Source organism: Thunnus albacares, chromosome 19 (assembly GCF_914725855.1).
Source record: "Thunnus albacares chromosome 19, fThuAlb1.1, whole genome shotgun sequence".
NCBI classification, from domain to species: domain Eukaryota; kingdom Metazoa; phylum Chordata; class Actinopteri; order Scombriformes; family Scombridae; genus Thunnus; species Thunnus albacares.
Genome location: NC_058124.1, coordinates 9034390 through 9058943, shown reverse-complemented (window position 1 = coordinate 9058943; position 24554 = coordinate 9034390). Strand labels below are relative to the sequence as shown.

Here is a 24554-nt window from a genome sequence, read left to right as displayed (position 1 = left end):
CAACAGAGCTTTCCTTACATAGGAAAATGGGGGGCAGGGTAGTAAGCTAATTACCGACAGCGAGCATGCACCTATCAATTTAGAAAGATTCTGATTCACTAACATACGCATGGTGGTAAGAACAAAATTGGCCGGTGTGCACGTGTCATGAATCTGATGGTAATTTTGCATGCGCACTTATTTTGTGCGCCAAGTAAGGACATTTCTATGCACATATTAGTGGATGAGGCCCAATGTCACAGATTAATACTCCAGCTGTTAAACCACAACTCAAACAGGGATAAAAAGAGATTTAGCCCAGTGGGAATAACATGAAATGAGGAATGAATTTTTAGTTTATGAATAATTATTTGGCATTTATTCAGCAGCATGTTTGCAGTGACACAAATGTAGCAAATGTGTGTTTCTGTCAAAAATGCGCAAAAAAAAGGTGTTCAAACCTAAATTAAAGAGACATTTTCCCTTTTTTGAGATCAATTCAGAAATTACCATTTAGATAAGTCTCCCTGATTTCTTGATTCAGTTCTTTTGTCCCTTCTGCCTTCATGTCATCTCCTTTTCTTTTTTTTAATTCCCACCTTATATCGTTTATTTATTCTATTCTCCCTCTCCTCTCGTTTTATTCTGTTTGTCATAACTGTTTCTGATAATTCACAGTCATTGCCTTTTCTTTTCAAAAAGAGTGATTTGCCTCACCAGACATGACAGTAATGAAAACATACTGGCGAATGCTATACTGAGACAAGTTGAATGTAATATACCCTTCAAGGTCAACATATCACAGCAAACTGCCTTGTGTTTTGACTACTGTGATTTACCATGCTTGACAAATGATATCCTGCCAACCACCAAAATACTCATTACATGGCTGTATATTTACTGCATATAATGACAGCTTGTATATTTAGACTGTATGGGCTTACTTTATAAGCTCGCAGATGTGTATGTGTGTAGATTTAAGAGCTTCCTGCTATCTGTATGGTAGATGCAGGTACACGCTTCTGGATTATGCCTAATTTGTGCTAGTTATGCCTGCGTGCACTTGTTCTTCGGCGGCGCTGTCTGTGTGGGCTAAAAGTCTCTCTTCTTTTGCCAAAGTGTGTCAGTTCTGCTCTGCCATGCCCGGTTAGAAAGTGCTGTGAACCTGCCGCCAGGAGTCCGCAGTTAATATAGCGTCCTGTTTATTGAGCTGTAAACTGGATTTTCTGAGGCTGCCCTGGACACAAACCAAAGTAATCATTTTGCTTTTGTCAAGCCACAGGCAGGCTGAGATGGAGAGCTGCCCTAAACTCACACACCTTTTACACTCGCCGACTCTTGAAAGGTTGAACCTGCCTCATTCGAGCTATTCCTTTTGTAGCCCATCACAGTTGCGGCATTTATCGCATCCATGTATTCACGATTTTATAACACTGTTGTGACAGAAATCACTCCTTCTCCCTCTTCTCCTCACTTGACCTTACAACAGTTATCCTTTTTGCTTTTCTACATCTTTTTAGAACGCCGCTTTATGCAATTCTTTTCATATGTACTTATGTATGTACACTAAAGTAAAGCACACATAAACATTCCCACACATACTGTAGTATATACAGTATGAAAAGAATTGCATAAAGTAATGATGTAAACGAATGTAGAAAAGCAAAAAGGATGACAGATGTGATTTTAAACTGTGGATAATTAAATGCTGTAAGGTCTCATTTTTTGTTGTCATCCCTTTTATTAGGTAATATGGTATTTTCAAAGTAAAATGATAAAAAAAGGAATATTTACAACAATTTGTAATGGCGTGTTGCCATCTTTTGTGTGTTGATTTCAGGTAATTACTGCATGTAATGTTTTAAAATGTTTTGTTGTAATGTTACAACTGTCTTTTGCACTCAATATGTTATCCGTTCAAAATCTTTCTGAACTAAAAATTAAAGCTGCAAATGTAGCATAAAAATTGACTGAAAGAGACAGTTGGAGGCTGGGAAGTTGAGCAAATATCATTAAAGTAATGTGCTGTAAGGCTATAATTCAATAATTACAATATTGCCATAATATTAATGCTTTGAGTTGGTGCATTAGTTTCAGGTAGGCCATGATTACCTGACTTAAACTTGTGTGTGTTCGTACGTGTGCGCACTTATTTTGAGAGTTGACTTGTGTTTGTGCCATATCAATTGAGGTGTATGTGCATGAAAGTCTTCTTGAGTGTGTCTGCTTATATGTTATCCCCGTGACTCTTTAAGTTGTTGTTGTTGTCACTGTTGAATTGTGTTCCAGCTCACTGGAGCCCACCTGCAGCCACAGCGGCTCTGCCTGTGTCAGCAATTTGTCTCTGAGTTTAACTGGATCCTTATGAAAGGGATACAGCTAAGACAACATTTTTATTTAGTCCCCTGTCATGTCAGAAATAATGACTGGGAGATCAAACAGTCAAATCACATTTGCTGATTTGGTACATGCTGTTGCTGAATATGAAACAAAAGCTGTGCAAATGTACATGAGTCATGTCTTGCCTATCTGCAGTTCTACGTAAACAGCTTCTGTTTTCGACCTCCTGAAGTTTGATATCTGCTGAAATATCCCCTCGCAGCTAGACAAAAAATGTTTATGCAGACAGGCATCTGAGTGCGAGTGTGTTTGTGTTTAAGTACCTGTGTGCGCTCCAGACAGGGAGCTAAGAACACGGGAGTGCTGCGTCGCCCCGTCGTAAACTTCCACGATATCATTCAGAGCTGTCTGGAAGAAGGCGAATTGGCTGAAGACCACTAGAAAAGACAGATATGGACACAAAATTGACATCAGAGGAAACTGAAATGAGCTAAAATTAGTCGCTGCATCTCCGTCACAGTAAAAACTAAATTCCAACCCATTTAAAATTGCACAAAATCCATTAAGTAGTACTCTGTAGTATCCACATTCAAAAGACTAATATCAACAGCAATTTCAATCAAAATGTCATCTTTAAAGCAAGGTGGATAATACCAAAAACAACACAACCAAAAAGTGTTATTATACAGTGAAGATCAGCAATTCTGTCTGGGCTTGATGGCTAGTCAGTATATGAAAGGCTTTGGCATTGACAGCTGATCTGTTGTATAATGTGAAGCTAAAGCTCCACATTGGTGCTTTCAGCTTTTCAATCCACCCTTTCTACTGCTACTGCCTGAACATATTCAGACCTTTCACATTCAATCTAGGTCTGGTTTACTTGTGGCAAATATTGCAGGTTAAAGAGAGGGATGAAAAGGACGGAGGAGAGAGGAAGAGGTTAGAGGTGACATGATGACTAGTGCTCTCTATTAGGTGTGATGGCAGGACCTTATCTTCGACCATGACTCAGCATCTGTTATCTCCTACTCATCTTCGGTGGTTTCAGTGGTTTCCTTTATTTGTGCATCATCTTCATCTCTATCTGTGACAAGAGAAGCCAGAGGCTATAGCGGCACACATCCTGTCCTTCTGCATTGAGGAAAATAGCCTATCATTAGGGCTGGTACATCAGCCTAATGAAAAACGGCAAGAAGAAAGCATTTGCGGCTCTGCATGACAAAGTTTGTTGCCTTGGGCGTCACTGTCATTTTCCTGGAAAATGCAAATGTGGACTTTAATTATTTCAATTTTCTTTTGACTTCGCTGAGTGAAATATGTTGCCGACAGGGTCCCAGAAGGATGGGTGCCCAGTCGTTCTGGAACAGCGCCAGAGCTCCGAATGGGCGTCATGACCTCGACATTCAAGAGACTGGGCCCAACACATGCCGGCCTCTGCTGTTTGGTGTAATTTAACAATGACATGACTTGAGCTTTCCCTTTGAGAGGCACAACGCTGATAACTCATTAAAGAGCCAGAGGGAAGAGAAAAAAGAGGAAGGAGATAAAAAGAAAAGTCAGAGAGAGAGAGAGAGTGAAACAGGGAGACATTGTGGGCAAGTAAGTGAAACGTGTTTTGTTCGGGAATTTGCATGTGTGAGCCGTGTCACACTTCTGCATTGTTTTCGCTTTCAGAATAATTTGCTGCTCCTACAGTATCGGATCACATATCGGACGGAAGCTGTGACCTTTAAGATGGAAATGCCAGAAAGTAGAGAAACTCCAGGAACTCTGAATGTTCCAGACACCAATTATTTTTTTGGTGCATGCGAGTGGGGGTCTCAGACAGACATATTGTACGCCTGGTGTGTAAGATAGTGATTAAATTGCTGCACCAAAGTAATGTGACAGTATGTGTATGGCAATGAGACAGATGGATATGGGGACTATCAATCACTGTGTGATATCACCGTGTGTAGGGAAATATGAATATATGCGTTCAGTAAACCTCTGACTAAAGCACTTTAATTGCAAGGTAAGAAGATGGTGTGTGTGTGTGGGAGCTTTTACAAGTTTTTCCACAAACTTGTTTTCCCCCACGCACCTGTCACCTGAATATTCAAGTGTGAAAATAGCTCGACTGTTTTTCTTCTTACTTCAATTATTTTCCACATTAAAATAATGTATAGAATTTGGTGAGGCACTTGGGCATTTTGTGCTTTATAAAATAGTTACACCTTAATTAAAAAAATACTGATGCCCACCTGTACATCCTCACAGGAACATACAAGTGGAAATACGTCAGAAAATACAAGCAAACACAGAAATGCATTGCTCTTCCTTTGCTTACCATAATCCTTGGGCACGACGACAGAGTACAAACAGGTTCTTGCGCTGCTGTAGTTGCCAGGGTAACCAGGAGACAAGACCACTCCCTCCAAACCTGAGTACTGTCCACCACATGGAGCTAGAGAGAGACAGGCATGAGACATGAAGAGACGACCGACAAGAGGACAAGGCAAACAGAGAAATAAAGGTCTGAAGCCAATAGTGTAAGATTCCATTTCTCCCACACCTCTTGCTATCCCATCCCCCCTGTTCCATCACTCCTAAATTACTTTTCTTGTCTGATTGGGCTTTGGGTGGAAGATGTCCCTGGTGTTTGCCACAGTGAAATTGCAATGTTTTCCAAGTGTCCCTCTGGGTTAGCCTGGGTGAGATGAAGCCCGAATCTCCTCCTCTCCTGCTTGAAGCCCCTAAAAATGCTCTGCGCGTGCTTGAGTCTTTGTGCGAGTGCTGATCCCATGCATGTGAATGTGTGTTTTGCTTGTATGAAAATGTGCGTGATGTGAGCGTGTGTTCCACCCTTTACATATAACTGAGGCTTCACACTGTGAGAGCCAGATCCGGTGGTGTCAGGGATCTTTTACCAAGCTTTCCAGGGGGGAATATACACAGTGTGTGTTAGTCGTGCCTTGGGAATGTCAGGGAACAGCCGGGATGATGCGGGTTTTGCCAGGAGTGTGAGGAGCAGATATGCAAAATAAGCAGCGCTCTTCAAACCGCAGATTAAATTAAAGCTACACCCTCACATTTATTGACATTAGCAAAACCCACACGAGCTCTACACATATACCTGTAGGATATAGCTCTGTGCAAAAAAAAGCACATAATCATACGTGCATGTTTACACGTGATAAAATCTATAAGCACTGATGCGGTTTGTGTTCATAACAACTGTCTCCAGATGTCAGTGTTTACCAATGCAGATGGGTTTGGGTTTGTTCCAGCTCGGCTTGCCGTCTCCCCCCATGATGCAAGTGAGGGTTGGGTCTCCCTCTAGTGTATAGCCGCTGTCGCAGTGGTAGGTGACCGTGGAGCCCAGCTTGAGGTCGGCGCCCACCCGTGTCCCATTGCGCACCAGACCCGGCTCGAAACAAGACTCCCTGGGGTTCTCTGTGGAAAGAGGTAACACGGTGTAAAATCAGTGACAGAAGGGAACGGGTGTTGGTATTCAATAAAAAGGATTTTTACATCGAGCTGCAGCGGTGATACTGGAATAGAAATTGTTTTCCGCCTCGGGTTCCTGATATTCTCGGATTTCCTTTCCTTTTTTCCGGCTACTCTGTGCTTTCCTCTTTCAGTAAATATATCTCACTGACTGCCACTTTTCTCTCTAGCCCTTGACGGTGCCCTCTCATCTGTGGCTGCTGGAGGTATGTATGGCTGTGGAGACAGACAGGCAGCTGATTGAGAGTGGCATTGCTCTGGCCCAAGGTCTGCTGACTGCACACAACCGCCTCTCACACAACGCTTTGCTGTGCAGTCAACTAGAGAAGACAATGCACATACGCAAGCTTTCTTTCTCTCACACACACACACACACACACATGCGCGCGCATATTCACCCCAATCACAAGCTCACACACACACACACACAGTTTCTAACCACATATCAATCACCACTCCTGAGGTCGTAAGAAAGATGTCTTGCTCAATCTACCATCACATTGTTCCCAGGTGGAAAATGTGCATGTGAGAGGAGGCCTGTCAATTTGGCACACTTCATACCCTTACAACTAAAATAAACATAGGAAAAATGCCCAAATCAATCTAGCTCAATCTTCAACACAGTCCGCTCTAGTTTAACAGCTAACTTCAATATTTGATGACTTCACACAGATGCATACAAAAGGGGAAGGTGAATTAAAAGTTATCTTTTGTCAGGAAAAATTTCAAAGCCTGACAAAAATATGTGAAACTCTCAATCTCAACATCAACTAGGGGAAAGCAAACTTTAAATAGGCAATACTAACGATGTTCATATTTTAAAAGCATCCATTTGCAAAGGTCAGTGTGGATGCCGACAAAGAAGAACGTCACTGAGACATCTCTTTGCCTCTTTCTCACGGCGGTGATATTTACAAAAGCTGTTTTGTTACCTGTCTCTGAGCTAACGGTGTTAACTCCCTGTTTTCATTTTGAATCTAACTTTACTAAAGAGGAAAAACATATTGGAGGTGATTCTTACATTGGGTTTTCTCTTGTTCCACCATCTGCCATCTAGAGACGGGTTCTATGTGCACTATGAAAAACATCCTCCTGTTGTGTACCATGAAGCAAATTTCCTTTTGCTATACAACAAGCATATTTGCTGAACAATCATTTGTGATTACAGTAATTAGAAGAATGTGCGGATCATTTCTAAGTAAGGTTCTGAAGATATACTGATGATAAAAAAGTACATGTGGCACCTTGGAAAAATGCCTAGTTTCTAAGCTGAAAGCTGAGGACCTGCTGACCGGACAGGAGGCTGCCCTTCATGGCTGAACAGAGTGCTGGGGCTGCATGTGGTCTGTGTGTCTGTCACCTAGGGCACCTGCTCTAGACAGGTTGAGCCCTTTCATGAGCTGAGCTAGACCCCAACCTTCCCTCGCTGCCTCCTTCATTAAACCAGCGCACCTGGCAAGAGACGGTGGAGGCGTGATGGATGTAGTAGGCATTAGGTGTGGACCGGTCCTGGACGCAAGCTAGCTAGTGAGGAGGAGGTCAGTCACCGCAAAAAAAAAAAAAAATGATGGCCGATTCAACGAGCCTTGCCCTGGGATGTTTGTAGGTGCGGGGGGGAAAAATGGGTGAGAAGCATCATCTGTTTTGGAAAATACTCAAAGGAGTTTAAGTGATGTGATGTGAAGTGAAAATGAGCCAAGGAGTGGGTGAAAGGATTGTATTCGATTAGACAGATGTGACTATGAGGGTGCTTGTATGTGTGTTTTTCTCCGTGTATATCTGTCCATGTCTCTGTCTATGTGTGTTATTCAAATGTGGCTCAGGCATGGAAAGTTTTTGCTCACATATTTCCCTGGAGAGCCCAATCAGACATGGCCAGAGACACAGAAACAGAAAGACATAACGATTGCTTGGTAAAGAGGCTGACAGCACCTCGGGCAGATTTTGTAATGCAATTTTCAGCGGCGGGCTGACCAAATACTAGCTGGGCCAACTCGTCAACTTGATGCTTCCTCACCAAACAGATCCAAACCCGCAGCCAAATATGCTTTTGTGCCATGTTGTTTGTCTGAAACTGAGGAGGTAATTTATGTATTATTTGGTTATGGTTCATTAGTGTGGAGAATTGGAACTGGGGAGAGGGAGTTTTTCTGAGCCACACACTGGGTCCATCTGCTCTACCAGATTGGCCATATAATATCACACACTGTATCACACACTGCAGTAAATATTGCTGGGAGTAGGTTAAGGGGTAGGCTCTGTAACACTTTCACCAAAACACTGCGTTGGACCTCCATTCATGTGCAACTTACAGATGAATCGCAGTAGCGTTCTAAAATCACTTGAATTGCTTGCATAGATCAAATCCCATCTGAACACCGGCCAAGAAACAGAGCTTGGGTCGATCTGGAATTGGTTAAACGTCTGATACCTTAAACAGCTCTAAGTGAGGTTGGGAGATTTAGGAAGATTTAACACTGTTCTCTCAAGCAAAGCCCTTAACGAAGATGCCCTGTCTAATTTAGAGCTTGTACAGCGTCTGTATATTTGTTAGGAAAGACTTTAACATATAGACACCGAGGCGTTCCCTTGTGAGGCTGAAACACAAATGGAGAAAACACAGATGTGTCGTGTTATCCTTAAACCAATTGGCCATCTTTCATGGATGTCTGTGATCATTCTGCGCCATGTGTGTAGTACAGAGTACGTCATATGAGCAAATAAATTCGGGTCCCCCGAACAACATGCTGCGGCCAGCTAAGCCTAGCCATGAAACAACAAAACAGTGTGTGCTCTAATTTATGAGAAGCCGTTAATGCAGCTGCAAAGCGCTGATCAAAAAGAGCTTAAGCACACATGCTGTCAGCTTTTCATTTTCATAATTCTTTGTGTTAGTCGGCTACTAGAGGAGGTACAGATCAATAATTACGCACAAGCAGACCATGGCACAAATGGGAGTGTGGCCATCGGGATGCTGCAGCACAGACACCCCGTTCTTTCTCTGAAGCAATTTTCACACCACTAATCTCACTCGCTTTGGACTAGACACAGGAAAAAGTTAAAAAGAAACAATCTGCAAGGTCGATAAGCAGCAGAGGGTAAATCCATTCTCTCTCTGCCAGAGGAAACATTTTAAAACATGAATTGTTTAGGGGATAAAGCCTCACATACTATTTAAAATTCACTGTTTTGTTCAGGATTTTCAAGACACTGGAGATGAAAAAAACTGATGATTAAAAATTCTTAAACATGCATACAAAGACAGACAAAATACAAGCTTGCACTAGCTTAACAGTTTTGCCCAATTAGCCAAATACTGTCGTATCTCCGACCAAAAAAGTGCACACCTGTGTACTGCAGCACAAATCCATTGCTGCTGAGGGAAGCATCGCTGCGGAAAGCCAGGAAGAGTGTGTTGGAGCTGCTCTCAATGCGATCCGGGACGTCTGTGCCATAGAAACTACCCAGCAAGGGGCTGAGGGAGTCTGGCCCGTCGTAGATGTGTAAGAAGTCGTAACTGGGCTCCAAGCTGAATCTAGTTATGGAAGCATAAATTAAACAGTATTGGAATATTTCCAACAAGATGTGCTATTTAAGGTAACAAGAAAATACACTGGGTATTAGTGGTAAAATTGGAAAACAGGTTCTATTTTAATCATATGGCGTTATAAGATTATATATAAACATGTCAATTAAAATATTTAAGTATTGCTTTATAAAATATGTTGATAGCAATGACACCAGATCCTGCAGTTAGTGTGAAGCTGAAGCTTACTGATTGAAGCTAAGAGCGATGACATAGTCCTGTGTGACAGTAACGGTCCAGTCACACTCCCTCCCGTGAGGGTAAGGTTCAGGATAATCTGGAGACAGAATCAGCCCACTTGGACCAGTCAGATTCCCTCCACATGGAGCTATGAAAAGGGAGAAAATGATTACGATTCAATCTCACAAAAAAATCTAACAATACACGACACTGGAACACCGATTTTCACAGCTAAAGATGTAGCAAAACATCTACATTTTATAGATGGTATTATTTGTATCTCATTTATCTGATTTTCAATGTAAATATTGTTTTGTGAAAATAGTTGTCTGCCTTATTCCACATGTTTCATTATTATTTTGTTAATACACACATATATAGCACATTTTTATGCTAGAGTACAAAAACATAAATACAGGTAGTTTCCAAAGGTCTAAAGAAATACCAATATTAAAAGTGATTAATCCATAATTTTAAATCTCTTGCTGTATGTCTATGGCCTTTCTGCAGGAAGTTATAGTGGCAGATGCTTAATTGAGGTGTAGTTAATGCCCACTGACATCGTCTTACCATGGTCTCACCTGTAACTATCAGAGAACTGTCCCACTTAACCCCTCACCAAAGAAAATATCAAAATGATTAAGCTAAGCGCTAATTAAACACGGCAGCTAATTACGAGGTCTTAATTGTCGTTGTTAATTACTTCACATTGTTTTGCAAAGTACCAAGTGTGATCATATATAAAAAAAAAAAATGACTGCAAAAGAGTAGAGGTCTGACAGAGAGGTCTGTGTTGTTATTGAGAGGCAAGATAATCAGATCTCTCTGTCTGCTGCGATGACTTCAAGAAACGTCTGGGGAACAGGGCAATCGGGTTTGCCACTTAAGATTCACTTAAGGAGTCTGTTAGGAATCTGTAATGTCTACCTGTTTCTCATAAGTCAGACAAGCAAGAGAGGTTTTACAGTAGACTGCATTAGGCAGGTTGTAGGGCATAATATAGTGTACTTCATGAGATAACTTTTATTTCTTGCTGTTACCTTCTGTGTTTACTGATTATAATTAAAAATTTCAAAACTACATAGAGTTTGCACACATACATTGTTGGAATATACTATATTTCCATACAAAGTCCTTATATAGCTTGTCCTTGTCCAGCTTGAAAATAAATTATTTTTAATATTTTTTTAAAATATTATTTATAGGTGTTTATAAAATTGGACCAGTCCATTTATTTAACTTTCCACCTTGAAAATTGTATAGTCAGAAAGACACCTGTGGCGTGAATAAAAACTGCATGTACTGCATATTCTTATTACCCAGTGGTAGCAATGAATATGTGACATCGTTCAGTCTAGTTCTGATCATATTCCGTGTACCATCATTAGTTATACTTCCTGGTTGCATGCTGTGTTAATAGAGTACCTGTGCACGTAGGAGGGTCTGGCTGCCAGAAAAAGCGACCATTGATCTCAGTGCAGGTGATCCTGTTGGCCCCCTGCAGGATGTAACCAGGATCACACTGGAACACCACATGATCTCCTGGTTCCCTGCTATCACCGCCACGGGTTCCATTAGTGGGCATGCCTGGGTCATTGCAGGAGGTTGCAGTAGAGACTGAAGAAGCAAGAGATGGTTCAATAAGTGAAAAGACATGAAAAGGACCCTCACTTACAAGATAAAAAAGGGGTATTACCTTCATAATTTATGGTTAAACCTGTGAAACCTGTTTTTTTTCTTTCTTTACACCCAGTTACCACACAGTCATATAAGCTATGTCTACCTAACATTTCCGTCACGTCCCTCTCAACAGCCTTATTCCTCACCAGAGAACTGCAGAGCGAAGCCCTGCTTGCTAGTGAAGAAGTCCGTGGTGAACTGCAGGCTGACAGTGTTGAAGGTGCTGTGGGCATCTGGCGGCAGCACTGAGCCACTTAGCTCCCTCAGAAGGACCCCTCCATCCTGGGGCCCATCCCAGATCCGAAGCACGTCGTGGACCTCCTCCGTGTGGAAAACAAGGAAATGCAGACTGGTGGAGAAAAAAAATGAATACTTTAGAGGCTATGACAGTTGGTAGATAACATTCAACCTGCCATGCATCTTCCCCTACAGTTCAGACTCACAGACATTGCCCACCAATCTCAGGCAGACAAAAAGTTTTAGTCCTTTTTTATGGAAGGCAATTGTAGCAGAGGTCTATATCTTGCAATTTTTCCATTAACAGCTTTAGTCAAGAGCAAAAGCTGGACTGCAATTCTTAGACTAATATGGATGCTACAATTAAATATCATGATAAAACAGGAAAAGAACATTTTAGGCTTTTAGAAATACAATTCACAATTTTAAAAAAAGGATGAGTCAGAGCTGAGGAGCAGGAAATAAATGGTTTAAATTAAACTACTGAGTATTTAAAAAAATAAATGCACACACAGTAATAATGTGATTAAAAGAGACAATAAGAATAGAGGAAAGACAAAAACACAGTTAAGGGCAAGTACAAAGAGGGGAAACAAATAGCATTTTAAAGTGAATCACAGACGCCAGATCCACAGCATTCAATGGATGTTCCACAGTGTCAGTCAAGCAGCTACGTCCACCACAGCATTTAATAGTTTCAGTCTAGACATCAGAAAGATGACGCTGTCAAAATATCTACTCTTCTTTTTGGCTTAGACAGCTGTCAGACGGCTGGTGGTCCACTGGATGTGAAATGCACTGTAGTTGTGTGTTTGTGTGTGTGTGGATGTGTGTTTAAGTAGGACAAAAGAGCTAGAATGTGGTATTTTACAATAGATTAGAGACTGGCAATGTTGTTGACACTCAAAACACTAAAGGAGTGATTTTAAGTTTTATCCTGTGGCACAGTCTCAGATACTTTCAAAAATGATAAAAACACAGCTCATTTTTTTTCCATCTCATTTCATTTTCACTTTTGATTTTTTTTTTTTCCACCTAAACAACTCCTGTACTCCATTTCCTAACATATAATTTTAAACTTAACAAGTTGAATGGTAATCTCTGTCCCAGTCATCCAGAGTGAATCATGGTACTTTATGTGCTTTTAGTATCCTCATCCCTTTAAACACATACACACAGAGCCTTGAGCTACAGATGATGCAGAGTAAAAACAGCAACCCACTGATATGTCGGGTTTAGCAACAAGTTCCCACCGTTTCTGCATAATTGGTGTCAGACTCCGATTCCCATACTGTCTGATGTGTGAGCAGCAGCCAGAGGCTACTGAACAATGCGCTGTGTGTGTGGATACTGTACATAACCTACTTGACAAGTCCTGTCGCAATGCTTGTGAAAGAAGTGCACATAAAACAAACAGAGGCAGACAGCCGCACCAATACATATCCACGCAAATGTACACTGATAGGTATATTTAAGTGTATGCTGCAGTACACACTCATACGTAAGCATCCATGCCTGGGAAACAGCTGCAGGTACAGAGGCATGCATACATACAGTACACACCTTACCCAGCTTATCTCTGCAAAGCAGAACATCAAGTTTCTTACTTTTATCATCGTCTAAGAACTAGCATAAACCCTAATCCCATTCATTGTGCTTATTCCTCTGCTTGCAGTTCTCTTGCTGATATTCACTCAAGGATAATGCCCTGTGATATGCATTAATCATTCAAAGCGCAATAATAACGTTGTACATTAAAAATAAATAGTAATACATCACTAATACATATGACCTGTTATAAGAGATAGAAGAACAAGCAAGCTAAACCTGTTTATTTCTTCCCAATAATCTGGGCCGCATAAACAACCTTTTGTGATTTAACATGTATTTATTGTTTATTAAGACTTAGAGAAGACACCCATTTCTTTTATTAAGAGTGGCAACAGCCTCATCTCTTATATTGTTTGCAATGTAACTGATTGAGGACAGAAAACGCAGCTAATATGAAGCTTCAGCCATCCAAATTGGTCAAGTGGACATCCTCCAAAGTTATAGCATTTTTAGTACAAAGTTCCCTCTTTTTGTTGATATTCCTTCACTGCTGCTCAACAGGGGAACATGAAGAGAGAACTTAGTACTAAAAATAATTTTTGATATTCACTTAATTTGACTAATTTGGACAGGTCAAGCCTCATATATGCTTCAGATAAACTTTCAAAAACATTTTTGCACAAAACGACAACTGTAGATTTTGTCCGCCATAATTTCCATTGAAAGCGCATTAGGAAGGGATCTGTTAAAAGTCAGCGTGAACAGGAGGAATAATCACAGCAAGCTTAACCTGTTTCAGGGTATACATGAGCACCAGACTATTGTTTTAAGACAGACTGGAAAAACCGGGAATGTATCCTTTCAGAGTCAAAATTCTGGTGATCGTAACAGTGGTGACCCACTACCGCTACCGTTCTTGGCTGGCTCCTGCACCTCCAGCGAACACAGGTTATGCTCAAAGGCCTCCTGTCATGTAGGTGCCTTAGGCAGTCAGATGCTTGTTATGCAAATGCTGTTATGAAACCCTAAGGTACCACGATCCTTTTACCTACGCTCCACCTCCCCACACTCTAGAGGGCAGACACTGAGGTGTTTCATAGGATTTTAAAACATGAATAAAACAAAAAGAGCATGTTTCATAATACGTGTATGTCTGCCTGCATAGACTATTAATGTGTATATGTAGGTAAGTATGTATATGTAGTGTTGAAGGTGTGAGTGAGTGTAAAAGATGGTTCTGGGGATTTGCATGAGCAATGTCAAAATCAAGCAGCGGTCACGTGTTGAATCCGTACTCATGTGCTGAAGGATCTCATGTTCTAATGCAACCTTCAGGACTGTCAGACACAGAATGGCATCATGTTCTATTTCCAGATTTATGTGTTAAAAGACAGATGGAAAGGTGGGTGGAAAGGAAGAGGTACGTTGAGGGAAAGCAGAAGGTGAGGGAGGGAACAAAAACAAGAACAACGTTAATCATTGCTGGGTTGCTGGAAGAAGAGGATGATGGCAGGAGGATAAGAGGTTGATGGAGAGCAGAGGAAGCGCTGAAGGATGGAGGGATTTGTGCTGAGCGCTTGGATGGATAGGATGGACGTGGGCTGCATGTTAGGATAATTGGATCCTTTTATACAAGACCTAAATAGCCAATCTCTCCTTGTCACTTTCTGAGAGTGAAGGCTGGGGGGCGGGATAAGGAGATAGTGAAAAAGAAAAGATGGTGAGAGGATAAGAGTGATGCAGGAAGGTAGTAAGAAAATATGTTGATACTGGCATGTAAAAACCTCTCTTTCTCTATTTTTCTTTTACTTGGAGGTCTTAGTAGAACACATGCAGGGCATGTAGCCAAGATGTTATTTCTTTCATGAACCAAACTCTTTTTTTCATTAATCGGCATGTTCTATTTAACTTTTGTTATGGCTACTCCCCATTCTTCTTGCTTTGTCAGTGTGCTCTGTGATGCAAACTCTGCCGCCACAGCTAACTCTGAGACGTGTGTGTGAAAGAGAGCGCAGAGTGTGTGTCAAGGTTCACACTTCTTAAATGTGGACAAAATGCTTCACAGCTACTCTTCCAAAGTTGTTCATTTCAGAGGAACTGGGAAGAGAAATGCTTCCAGTTGGGAGTCCATTTGGAGACAACTTTTCCACTTAACACAAATGCTTGGGGATGAAGTGGAGTGAGTGGGGGTTGGGTATATGAGTATGAATAAAATGACAGGTTGAAAGAAGTGGAATTAATATATGTCTCACTGAGAAAAAGAAAATTTGGGTCTCTGTAGGCGGTTAACGTTTTTTTGGAGTCATAGGAAGCCATGTTTTGAAGTTTACGGCTGAGGGCTCTTCCTTACACTTGTCCCTCTCTTAACAAGATAAAATAGTTCAATCAAGTGTCAGAGCAATCGCCGTGAGGAGATGGGAGAAGGAGATGGGGAAGAGAGCGATTTCTCAGGTCTCTTTTGATTCTGCCTTAACTATTTTGTATTCACATGAGAGAAATAGGGTGTTGAGACTCTCATATGAATACAAAACAGTCTAGCTGCAATCACGAGTCCTGTAGGGAGTCTTCAGAATAGGTGTATGTGTGCATGGAGATGATAAATAAGTAAGAGCATGTGTGTGTGTGTGTGTGTGTTTGGTATGGAATGAAAATGAGAATGAGAAAGAAGAGAGATGTGGAGCAAACATACGCATGCAACCACCTTCACTTACAACTAATTGAGATTGTGTGTATAAAGGCAATGTCACACTGAGGGCTAACCTCATCAATATGTGTGGAAGTGGCCTCTGTGGGACTGTCCCTGTGGGATCATCCATCAGGTTTGAGACACATCCATACCATGACATTTTAAAAGAGACCAAGCACACCAGAGAGTACAACCAACACTGGGGTTCTCTTGACACCTGAGCACAGATGTGGTCACAGCAATCTTTGTCCACTTCATGTACTGCAAGGCATATGATGTAATAAAATGTAAGCAGTGTTATCATATACATAATAGAACACTCACAATTATTTTTACACGGGAAAATGTGTGAAATTGGGAAATGGGGCAGTGAGATAAAAGCAGAGGTTTAAGAACACACACACATCCCTCATCCCGACCCTTAAAAATATTCTTGAATACCGCTTTAACCTTAAACTAATCCTAATTAAAACAATAAAACCCAAGTCATGCTCCCAAAAATAAAATCAAGCCAAAAAATTGTAACTTTGTTTAAAAAAAATAAATAAATAAAAAGAAAATCGGTATTCTGATTTTCAGTGTGATTCTCACACAAGCAAACACACTCACACACACACGTTGTCCTAGGTAACTTTTGGGGACATTACATAGACTAATTAATTAATTTCCTGGAGAATCACCCCTAACCTTAACCACTACTTGCCTAACTCTAATCCTTACCCTAACCTTGGCCACTGACCCAGCTTTTTCCCCAATTCGGGACACAGCTTTTGTCCTCAGTTGGACAAGCTGTCCCCAGTTAACTGGCATTTGGTCTGAAATTTGTCCTCGAAAGTAGCCTATGACACACACACACATGGACACACTGAAAACATGTAATACTATTTTCTGGGTTGTGCAAAACCCACTTGTGTGCAAAACCCAATGAAATATATGTGCATATTCATTTTAGACTGAGGGCACAACTTCTGTGGTGGACCATGACAAATTGTGGAGGCACTGCATTGGAATCCTTAAAGGAGGAATCCACCCTAAAATAGAATCCACATTCAGTATGTTATTTCTGAAATGTTTTACAGCTCAGATTTTATCATATTAGAAGTCTCTCTTTAAGCTGAACAGCACTGGCAGTACTGATAATCATACTGTATTTATAACAAGTCTCGGTGATGCTCCACAGACAGTGAACAATGAAACATCTGGTAAGACACTGTGATTTTCTTGAGATCTGAAGATATTTTGTAATTCAGATCTCAAAATAGTTAAATGTAGTTTCAGAGATTAATTGTACCGTTCAGAATCACTAGATTCACACTGAATATTCAGTTTTACAGTATATATCCCTTTTAAAGGATGTTGAGTGAGATGATTCTAAGCTCTACGAGTATCTTTATCAACAGAAAACCCTCTGGTGATATGCAATCTTTCCTGAAAGGCCAATACATGGCATCCAGGATGGCACTGTGGATGGCTGCCTCAGTGGCTGCCTTTTGTTTGTTAATTCAGTGCTCTGCCTTAATACCTGTGATTCTTATACCAGAGAGGGAAACAACTCCTGCAGATTTATTTCCCACTTTTCTCGCCTCATCTGTGGAATTACTGGGTATTCTGGTCAAAGGTGCCCACACCTTTTTCATCATACAAAAAAATAACATCTACAAACAGAGTTACAAACATACACACCACACATTCACAAACAGAGCAAAAATCAAAGAAGACAAAAACCACAAAGAGAAAAAAGCCAGACTAGTCAGAGATAAAATACATCAATGTTTCAGCCTATATCAGCCTAACGTTAAAGAGAAAGCATGAGAAAAAGAATAGCAAGAAGCAGCAGGAGAGTGAAGGTGTCTAATAATTGGGCCCCAGGTACTCTCAAATTTTTCATGAAAACCATGTATGTTGCTTCAAAGCCTCTTAAGTTGTACCCCTGAGACCAGTTCCCTAAACTATCTGGAGAAACAAGAAGCACTGGTAGTCTTCCATTCCTTAAGAATTATCCTGTTTACTACTAACATACCAAACATAAGGGTCTGCTGTGCAGTATGAGGCAGTGCAAGAAGCTTTAGAACAACCAAACAAGGCAATAATGCATCAGCTTCAATCTGCAAATCATAAATTTTACTATATCAAGTAAAGATATCCCGCCAAAAAGGGCCAATCAAACCAGAAAGTATGACCTAGAGTACCTTTTGAGAAGTTACATCTGTCACTATCTGATACATTAGGATACATTTTGTTAATCTTTTCTTTTTAATAATGTCTATGTAATCTATACATGACTTTGAACTGAATCAATTGCAACCTGGCATTAATTGAACCTAAATGGATCCTCTCCATCCCCTCCCTCCACCCTCCTTTGATATGGTTTGATGATACAATAGTCGTATTATAAAACAGTGACAAAAATTTTGAAACAAGATGTTTAGAATCAGGATGTTGATTCATTAAAGCATAAAAAGAGTTTTCCTTGGATGGGTTTTCAATTTTTTTTTAATTATTCAAAACAAAATGTCTGACTGAGAAAGTTTCTTTCAGCTCCATACAGGATGCAAAGTGATTATTTATCTACAAGTCTGCGATGGTTGTCAGACCATTATCCTTACAGTAAGTAAAGGCTTGATTGGGATGGAATAAAATTATGACTGAAACAAATAGGAGAATAAACAGAAAATCCAGGTGCTTGGAGCTAACCCTTTTAATTTGTTTTAAAATTTTAATTGAGTTTGCAGGACAAAACTATCTACACCAGATGCAATGAATAATCCTTAGTGGAAAACAGAAGAGCTGAAAGAGAATTGTTTCTTGCTGCATGGGACTCCGATTGCAGCCATTTGGGTGTATCAGAGAGCTCATTTGTTTGAGGGAACTGGTCTTGCCAATAAATTAAGGCTCTGGCATTGGCTGCCCAATAATAATGTTGGAACACTGGAAGGGATAAACCCTCCAGTTTCTTGGACTTTTGTAAATGAGCCTTGGAGATACGATGGGTTTAATACCCCAAAACAAATGGCATTATTATTGAATCAAGAATAAAGAATGACAACAAAAGCTTAATTGAAATATTTTGAAACAAATACAGAAACCTGGGGAGCAACACCACCTTAATTGCATTTACACACCCTATAAGAAAAAGTGGAAGAAAAAGACCTCCAAAATCAATATCTCTCTTAAGTGCATCTATCTGAATACAAAAGTTGTTCTTAAATAAGAGCTTAGGATTTACAGGAATAGACAAGCCCAAGTGAACTGGTCTTTGGCAATTTCAAAGGTAAGAGATTCAAGAAAAAGATGATCCAAATATTCTATAAGATGAATGAATGCACTTTTCCTTTAATTAATGGAATACCCATAAAAGCTCCCAAAACAACTGATTAAAGAGAGGAGTGGAGGGAGGGATGAATGGGAGTCTGACAAGAAAATCAACAAATCGTCTGCGTAAAGAGATCATTTACGTTCAATACTCTTCACCTTAATTCCCTTAATAGCAGCATGTTTCCTTATACTAATAGCCAGAGGCCCGAATGCTAAATTGAACAACAGAAGACTGGCACAGCAGCCCCGCCTTGTCCCGTGCTTAAGGTTAAAGGATAATAACCTATTACCATTAGTAAGAATGACAGATGTAGGGCAAGCATAGAGCATCTTAATGAGTGATAAAAAGAATTCACCAAAACCATGTCTCAAAGTGGTATGCACATATCTCCATTCAGTCTGGTCAAATGCCCATTCTGCATCAAGTGAGATACCCACAGGCTTATCATTTACTTTATATTTAGCATACATTATATTACATAATCTCTGGGTGTTAAAAAAAAAAATCTACCAGACACAGAGCCATTTTGATCAGGATGTATTAGAGATGAAACATGTCTGCCAAACCTTGTGGCCAGCATCCTTGCTACCACTTTCTGATTGTAATTTAAAAGACTGAGGGGTCTATAAGCCAACGGATCTGAATCAGCCCTCCCTTTCTTAAGTAGTAGATTAACACTGGCCTCATAAAAAGATTGTGGAAATATCTTATTGACAATGGAATGGTTAATCATTCTGAATAAAAAGGGGGTGATGAAATCACTGTACAACTTAAAAAAACAAACTCATATAGGCCTGCGGCCTTACCGCTTGGGAGTGATTTTATTGCCTCTTTAATTTCTTGAACAGTAAAATTGGAATCTAGATCAACATTAGCAGATTCACTTATTTTAGTTAATCTAAGATTTTCTCTATATCATCATCATCAGATGCATTGCAGTTAGATGTATATAACTTTGCATAGAGATCTCTGAAATAGTCATTTATATCTTGAGGATCAGTTAAGATTTCCCCAGAGGAAGACCTAATTCTGAAAATGGACCTACTCGCCTGTGCACCCTGCAGCTGCCTGGCCAACAATTTGCCTGGTTTGTCATTCAATTTAAATTGCTTTTGTCTCAGATCACTGATCTCTAATCATTCAAAATGGTGTTATATTCGTTCATGATACAAGTAGAGATCTTTCATGGACAGAGAGGATGTGTAAGCCCTCTCTGATTCAGAAAGCTGTAACTCTATTCCGACATGATGTTTATGCCTTTCCTTCTTCTTAGAAGCTTCAGAAGCAATGATTTTGCCTCTTACCACGGCTTTAAAAGATTCCCACAAAATAGAATCAGAAACAGCCCTGTTATCAACTGACAAAAAATCATCCATGGCTGCTTTCATATAATCATGAAAATTAATGTCTTGCAATAATAAAGGATTAAAGCACCAGGAATAATAGCTTTGTGTAAGGACCAATTAAGAGGACTATGGTAAGAGGACTATGATGAGAAATTAAGATTCCCTGGAATTTTGTGTAATACCATTGAGATCAACTTAAAATCAATAATGAAATAAACACTGCAAATGTATGTTTTATGCACATGTGAAAGAAATAATCGTTCACTGAGTGGTGTATTCTCCATATATCAACTAAGTTAAAGGATTTAATCAAATTATTCAAAGTGCCTACTGAGTTAATAAACGGAGGAGGGAGTGTAGATAGGCAGTCAAGATAGGCATCACGATAACAATTATAATCACCCCCTATAATCAAGTTGAATTCAGATCTGGTAATAAATTGAAAACCTCTGAAAGAAGTCAGGGTCGTGCATATTAGGACCATATATATTAAGACAGGTAATAGGAATATTGTTAATGTTTCCTGAGACTAACAAGTACCTACCAGAGAAGAGATAATTGAAATGGTACAGATTTTCTAAACATTACAGTAACCCATTCATTTGGATGAAAACATACATTGATAAACCTTTGAGAACCAATTTGACCTGAGTCTACTTTGATCAGAAGACTTAATATGTGTTTCTTGTACAGATATAACATCAGCAGACAGAGATTTCAGATGTGAGAAAACCTTCCCTCTCTTAACTTGACTTCCCATACCCTTTACATTCCAAGTAACAAAGGTTAATGTCCCTACATCAGATGTATTCTTAACCATTCCTGTCATTGCAAGCATATAGGACAAGTATAACACACAAAAAAAGACTTGGCAAATTTGAATAAAATTTGAAATATTCCCCAGTCTGGCACAAATGACATACCCCAAATCCCCCCCAAACCACCTCTAAGCCAAACAGGTTGGTCTTACCCCCATCTTCTTAAGGAAACAACAAGGCAATAATAAGGGGTGATCTAATTGGCCCTCACAATCAAAATCATTGTGGTAACCCTCTCAAAATTTAACCTATAATGCTCAGATAAGGAATAGTAGCCTGTGCTTAATCACCCTTTCAATTTAAGAAGAAAAAAAAATGAACAAAATTGTATGCCAGACCATTACAGTTACCTACCAAATAGTCCATCTTGCAGCCCACACTTCTGTAGCTTTTACCAGCCACATGTGTTTGTAGAATCAGCTGGAGGGTATGGAGTCTACAAAATGCTTTGCGTCCTCCGGTGAAGTAAATGCAGTAGTCTTTCCATTGTGCTCGATTCGCAGCTTGGCAGGGAAGCAGAGACTGGTTTTCATGTTAGCCTCATGGAGTGTCTTGATGACCTTGCTGAAGGCTTGTCACTGATTCATTACCTCTGATGTATAATCCCGGGAAGATAGACACCCTAGTACCATTGTACTACAGGGGTGCTTTCTTCAGGCTTGGTCATAGAATCAGCTCCTTGTCCTGATTGTGGCGTATTTTAGCAATAATTGTCTGGGATCACTCTCCTTCTGCCATTGGTCAGGGTTTCAGGATACGATGGGCTCTGCACTTCCACCGGCCTGGAAAACGCAGTCTGGCCAAAGTGTTTAGTGATCAGTTCAGCTACAAAAACCTTGGGTGTCACTTCTCCACACCTTCAGGGATTCCTATAAACTTCAGATTTAACTGCCTGGAATGACCCTCCAAGTCCTTCACCTTCCAGCAGAGAGAGTCATTTGCTGGCTGCAACTCTTGACAGGCCCTCTCTAGTGCCAGGTATCATCGATTAACTTCTTCACCTCCGTACCTTGATTTTCTATGGCGGCGAATATCACAGATGGTGAAGGTTGGGAAACAGCTGCCTCAAAATTCACTGTATCCTGAGTTGTTGGCTATGTAGCGATGTACTTCTCATCAGGTGCAGCTGCGTTTGAAGTTCAGTTGCTCAGTTTTTTCTCAGTCTGATTGCCTTTACGAGACTTAGTCTTCAATCCCATCAAAACCTTTAATGGGAGGCCCAAAATGTCCGCCACACAAATATTAAACTACAACCATAGAGTGATTAAATGTATTAATTAAGATTGTCGTGAGCAGAGGCTATCACACACACAGCTAATCCATACATTGCCGGAAGTGTCCCACCAAAGGTGCCCTCACCTTCAGCCAGGTAGTGAAACACAGGCGGAGAGGAAAAGGTGTTGGTGCGCTTGCGCTCCAACGAAACAGACTGTGCAACAAATTGGAAGAACTTCAGCGGCTGGTGGGGAAAAAACAGAGACTTTTCTTCATCTTCATGGAGATGTGGCTGTGTGGATCAATACCGGACTCTGCACTGCAGCTGGCAGGCTTCCAACTTTTCAGAGCAGAGTGTGACACAGAACTCTATGGCAAAACCAAGGGTGGAGTTATCTATTTTTACACACATGATGACTGGTGTAATGACATGACAGTGATTCTGCAGTACTGTTCTCCTGATCTGGAATCTTTTTTCAGCAACTGTAAACCCTACTACTCCCCCCATGAGTTTGAGTCCTTCATACTGGTTTGTGTTCTGTGTTCTGACAAGCCACTGTTATACTATTATCAGCGGTGCTTACCACGCTGTCCCCTGCGCTGCACTGGGCCACTCTGACCACATTATGGTCCATGTGATCCCCACATACAAGCAGAAATTAAAACTCTCTAAGCCTGTGATGAGGGTTTCTGAGAAGTGGAGCAGTGATGTTTTGGAGGACCTCCATGAGTGTTTGAACTGTTCAGACTGGGATGTTTTCAGGACTGCCACCAACAGTCTAGATGAGTACACAGAGGCTGTGACACCCTACATCAGCTTCTGTGAAGACAGCTGTATACCATCACGCAACAGGGTGGGTTACTACGATGAAAAACCCTGGTTCACAGCTAAACACAGAAGGTTAACGTTGGAAAAGGAGAAGGTGATGAGGAGACCAGCTGTTCATAGACATCTTTAACACCTCACTGAAGATTAGGCAAGGGTATAGTTAGGATTTTATAGAAACCAATACTGCTTATCTATATTGATACTTATCGATACTCTTACTGATACTACTCTCCATAAATTTGTGCAAAAAACTAAGACGACATGAAAAAATGTGAAAAGATTCAACAGTTATTTATTTACGAACATAACAGTTGAATTAGAGGTACTTAAAAAACAGTGCTATTTCCTGAGTTAATAACTACACCTCTTTTTTTTAAAAATAACAATTAGGTCTGTAGTCAACCAAAAAAAATCTTGGTTGACTGAAATTCTACCTATTCTTCAACCAAAGGATTGGTCGATGGGGAAAAATGCGAAATTCACATAATATAATAAACAAGCCAAGATAGCCCTCCAAGATACTTAGCAGGTGATATCATGGTGATACCTAGTGTCAGCAACATTTTTTGCCAATACTAGATATCAAACAAAAGCCAGAACCTATATCGTATTAAGTTGCTGTGAGCTGTAAATCCGGCACTTCTAAGCAGAAAGCAGAAGATAATCCATCACAGACCCACTACTGGATCCCCATGCAGTTTGCCTACAAAGCCTCACAGACTTCCTGTCTGACAGGAAGCAGCATGTGAAGCTGGAGAAACATGTCCCCAACTCCCTGACCATCAGCACGAGTTCCCCTCAGGGCTTCTCCACTTCTTTTCTTCCTTTACACCAACAGCTGCACTTCCAGTCATCAGTCTGTCAAGCTCCCGAAGTCTGCAGATGAAACCACCCTCCCTGGGCTCATCTTTGAAGAGGATGAGACTTGGAGCTCAGTGCTCTAAAGACAGTGAAGATGGTTGTGGATTTCCAAAGGAGCACAGCCCCACCTGCCTCCATCACCCTGTGTGACTCCCCAATCGACACTGTGGAGTCCCCTACTTCCTGGGAACCATCATCACCCAGGACCTCAAGTGAGAGCAGAACATCAGCAGCCTAACCAAGAAAGCACAACAGAGGATGTACTTCCCATGGCAGCTGAAGAGGTTAAACCTGCCAAAGTCAATGATGGTGCACTTCTACTCTGCCATCATTGAGTCCATCCTCACCTCCTCCACCATCTGGTACACTGCTGCAACTGCCAGGGACAATAGCAGACTGCAGTGTATTATCCGTTGTGCTGAGAAGGTGATTGGCTGCACC

At 40.7% G+C, this 24554-nt stretch overlaps 1 protein-coding gene across 6 annotated transcripts in view; it reads right to left on the bottom strand.

The window, feature by feature from the left end:
• csmd2 (CUB and Sushi multiple domains 2) overlaps positions 1 to 24554 on the bottom strand; it is a 271384-nt gene that overhangs the window by 74110 nt on the left and 172720 nt on the right. For all 6 annotated transcript variants that reach the window (XM_044335073.1, XM_044335072.1, XM_044335069.1 and 3 more), the window contains 7 exons: positions 11401 to 11603; positions 11000 to 11191; positions 9584 to 9722; positions 9156 to 9343; positions 5560 to 5754; positions 4649 to 4765; positions 2643 to 2756 (listed from right to left, as the gene is read on the bottom strand). In XM_044335073.1, the coding sequence (XP_044191008.1) occupies positions 2643 to 2756; positions 4649 to 4765; positions 5560 to 5754; positions 9156 to 9343; positions 9584 to 9722; positions 11000 to 11191; positions 11401 to 11603 (1148 nt within the window). The remainder of the gene's footprint in view (positions 1 to 2642; positions 2757 to 4648; positions 4766 to 5559; positions 5755 to 9155; positions 9344 to 9583; positions 9723 to 10999; positions 11192 to 11400; positions 11604 to 24554) is intronic.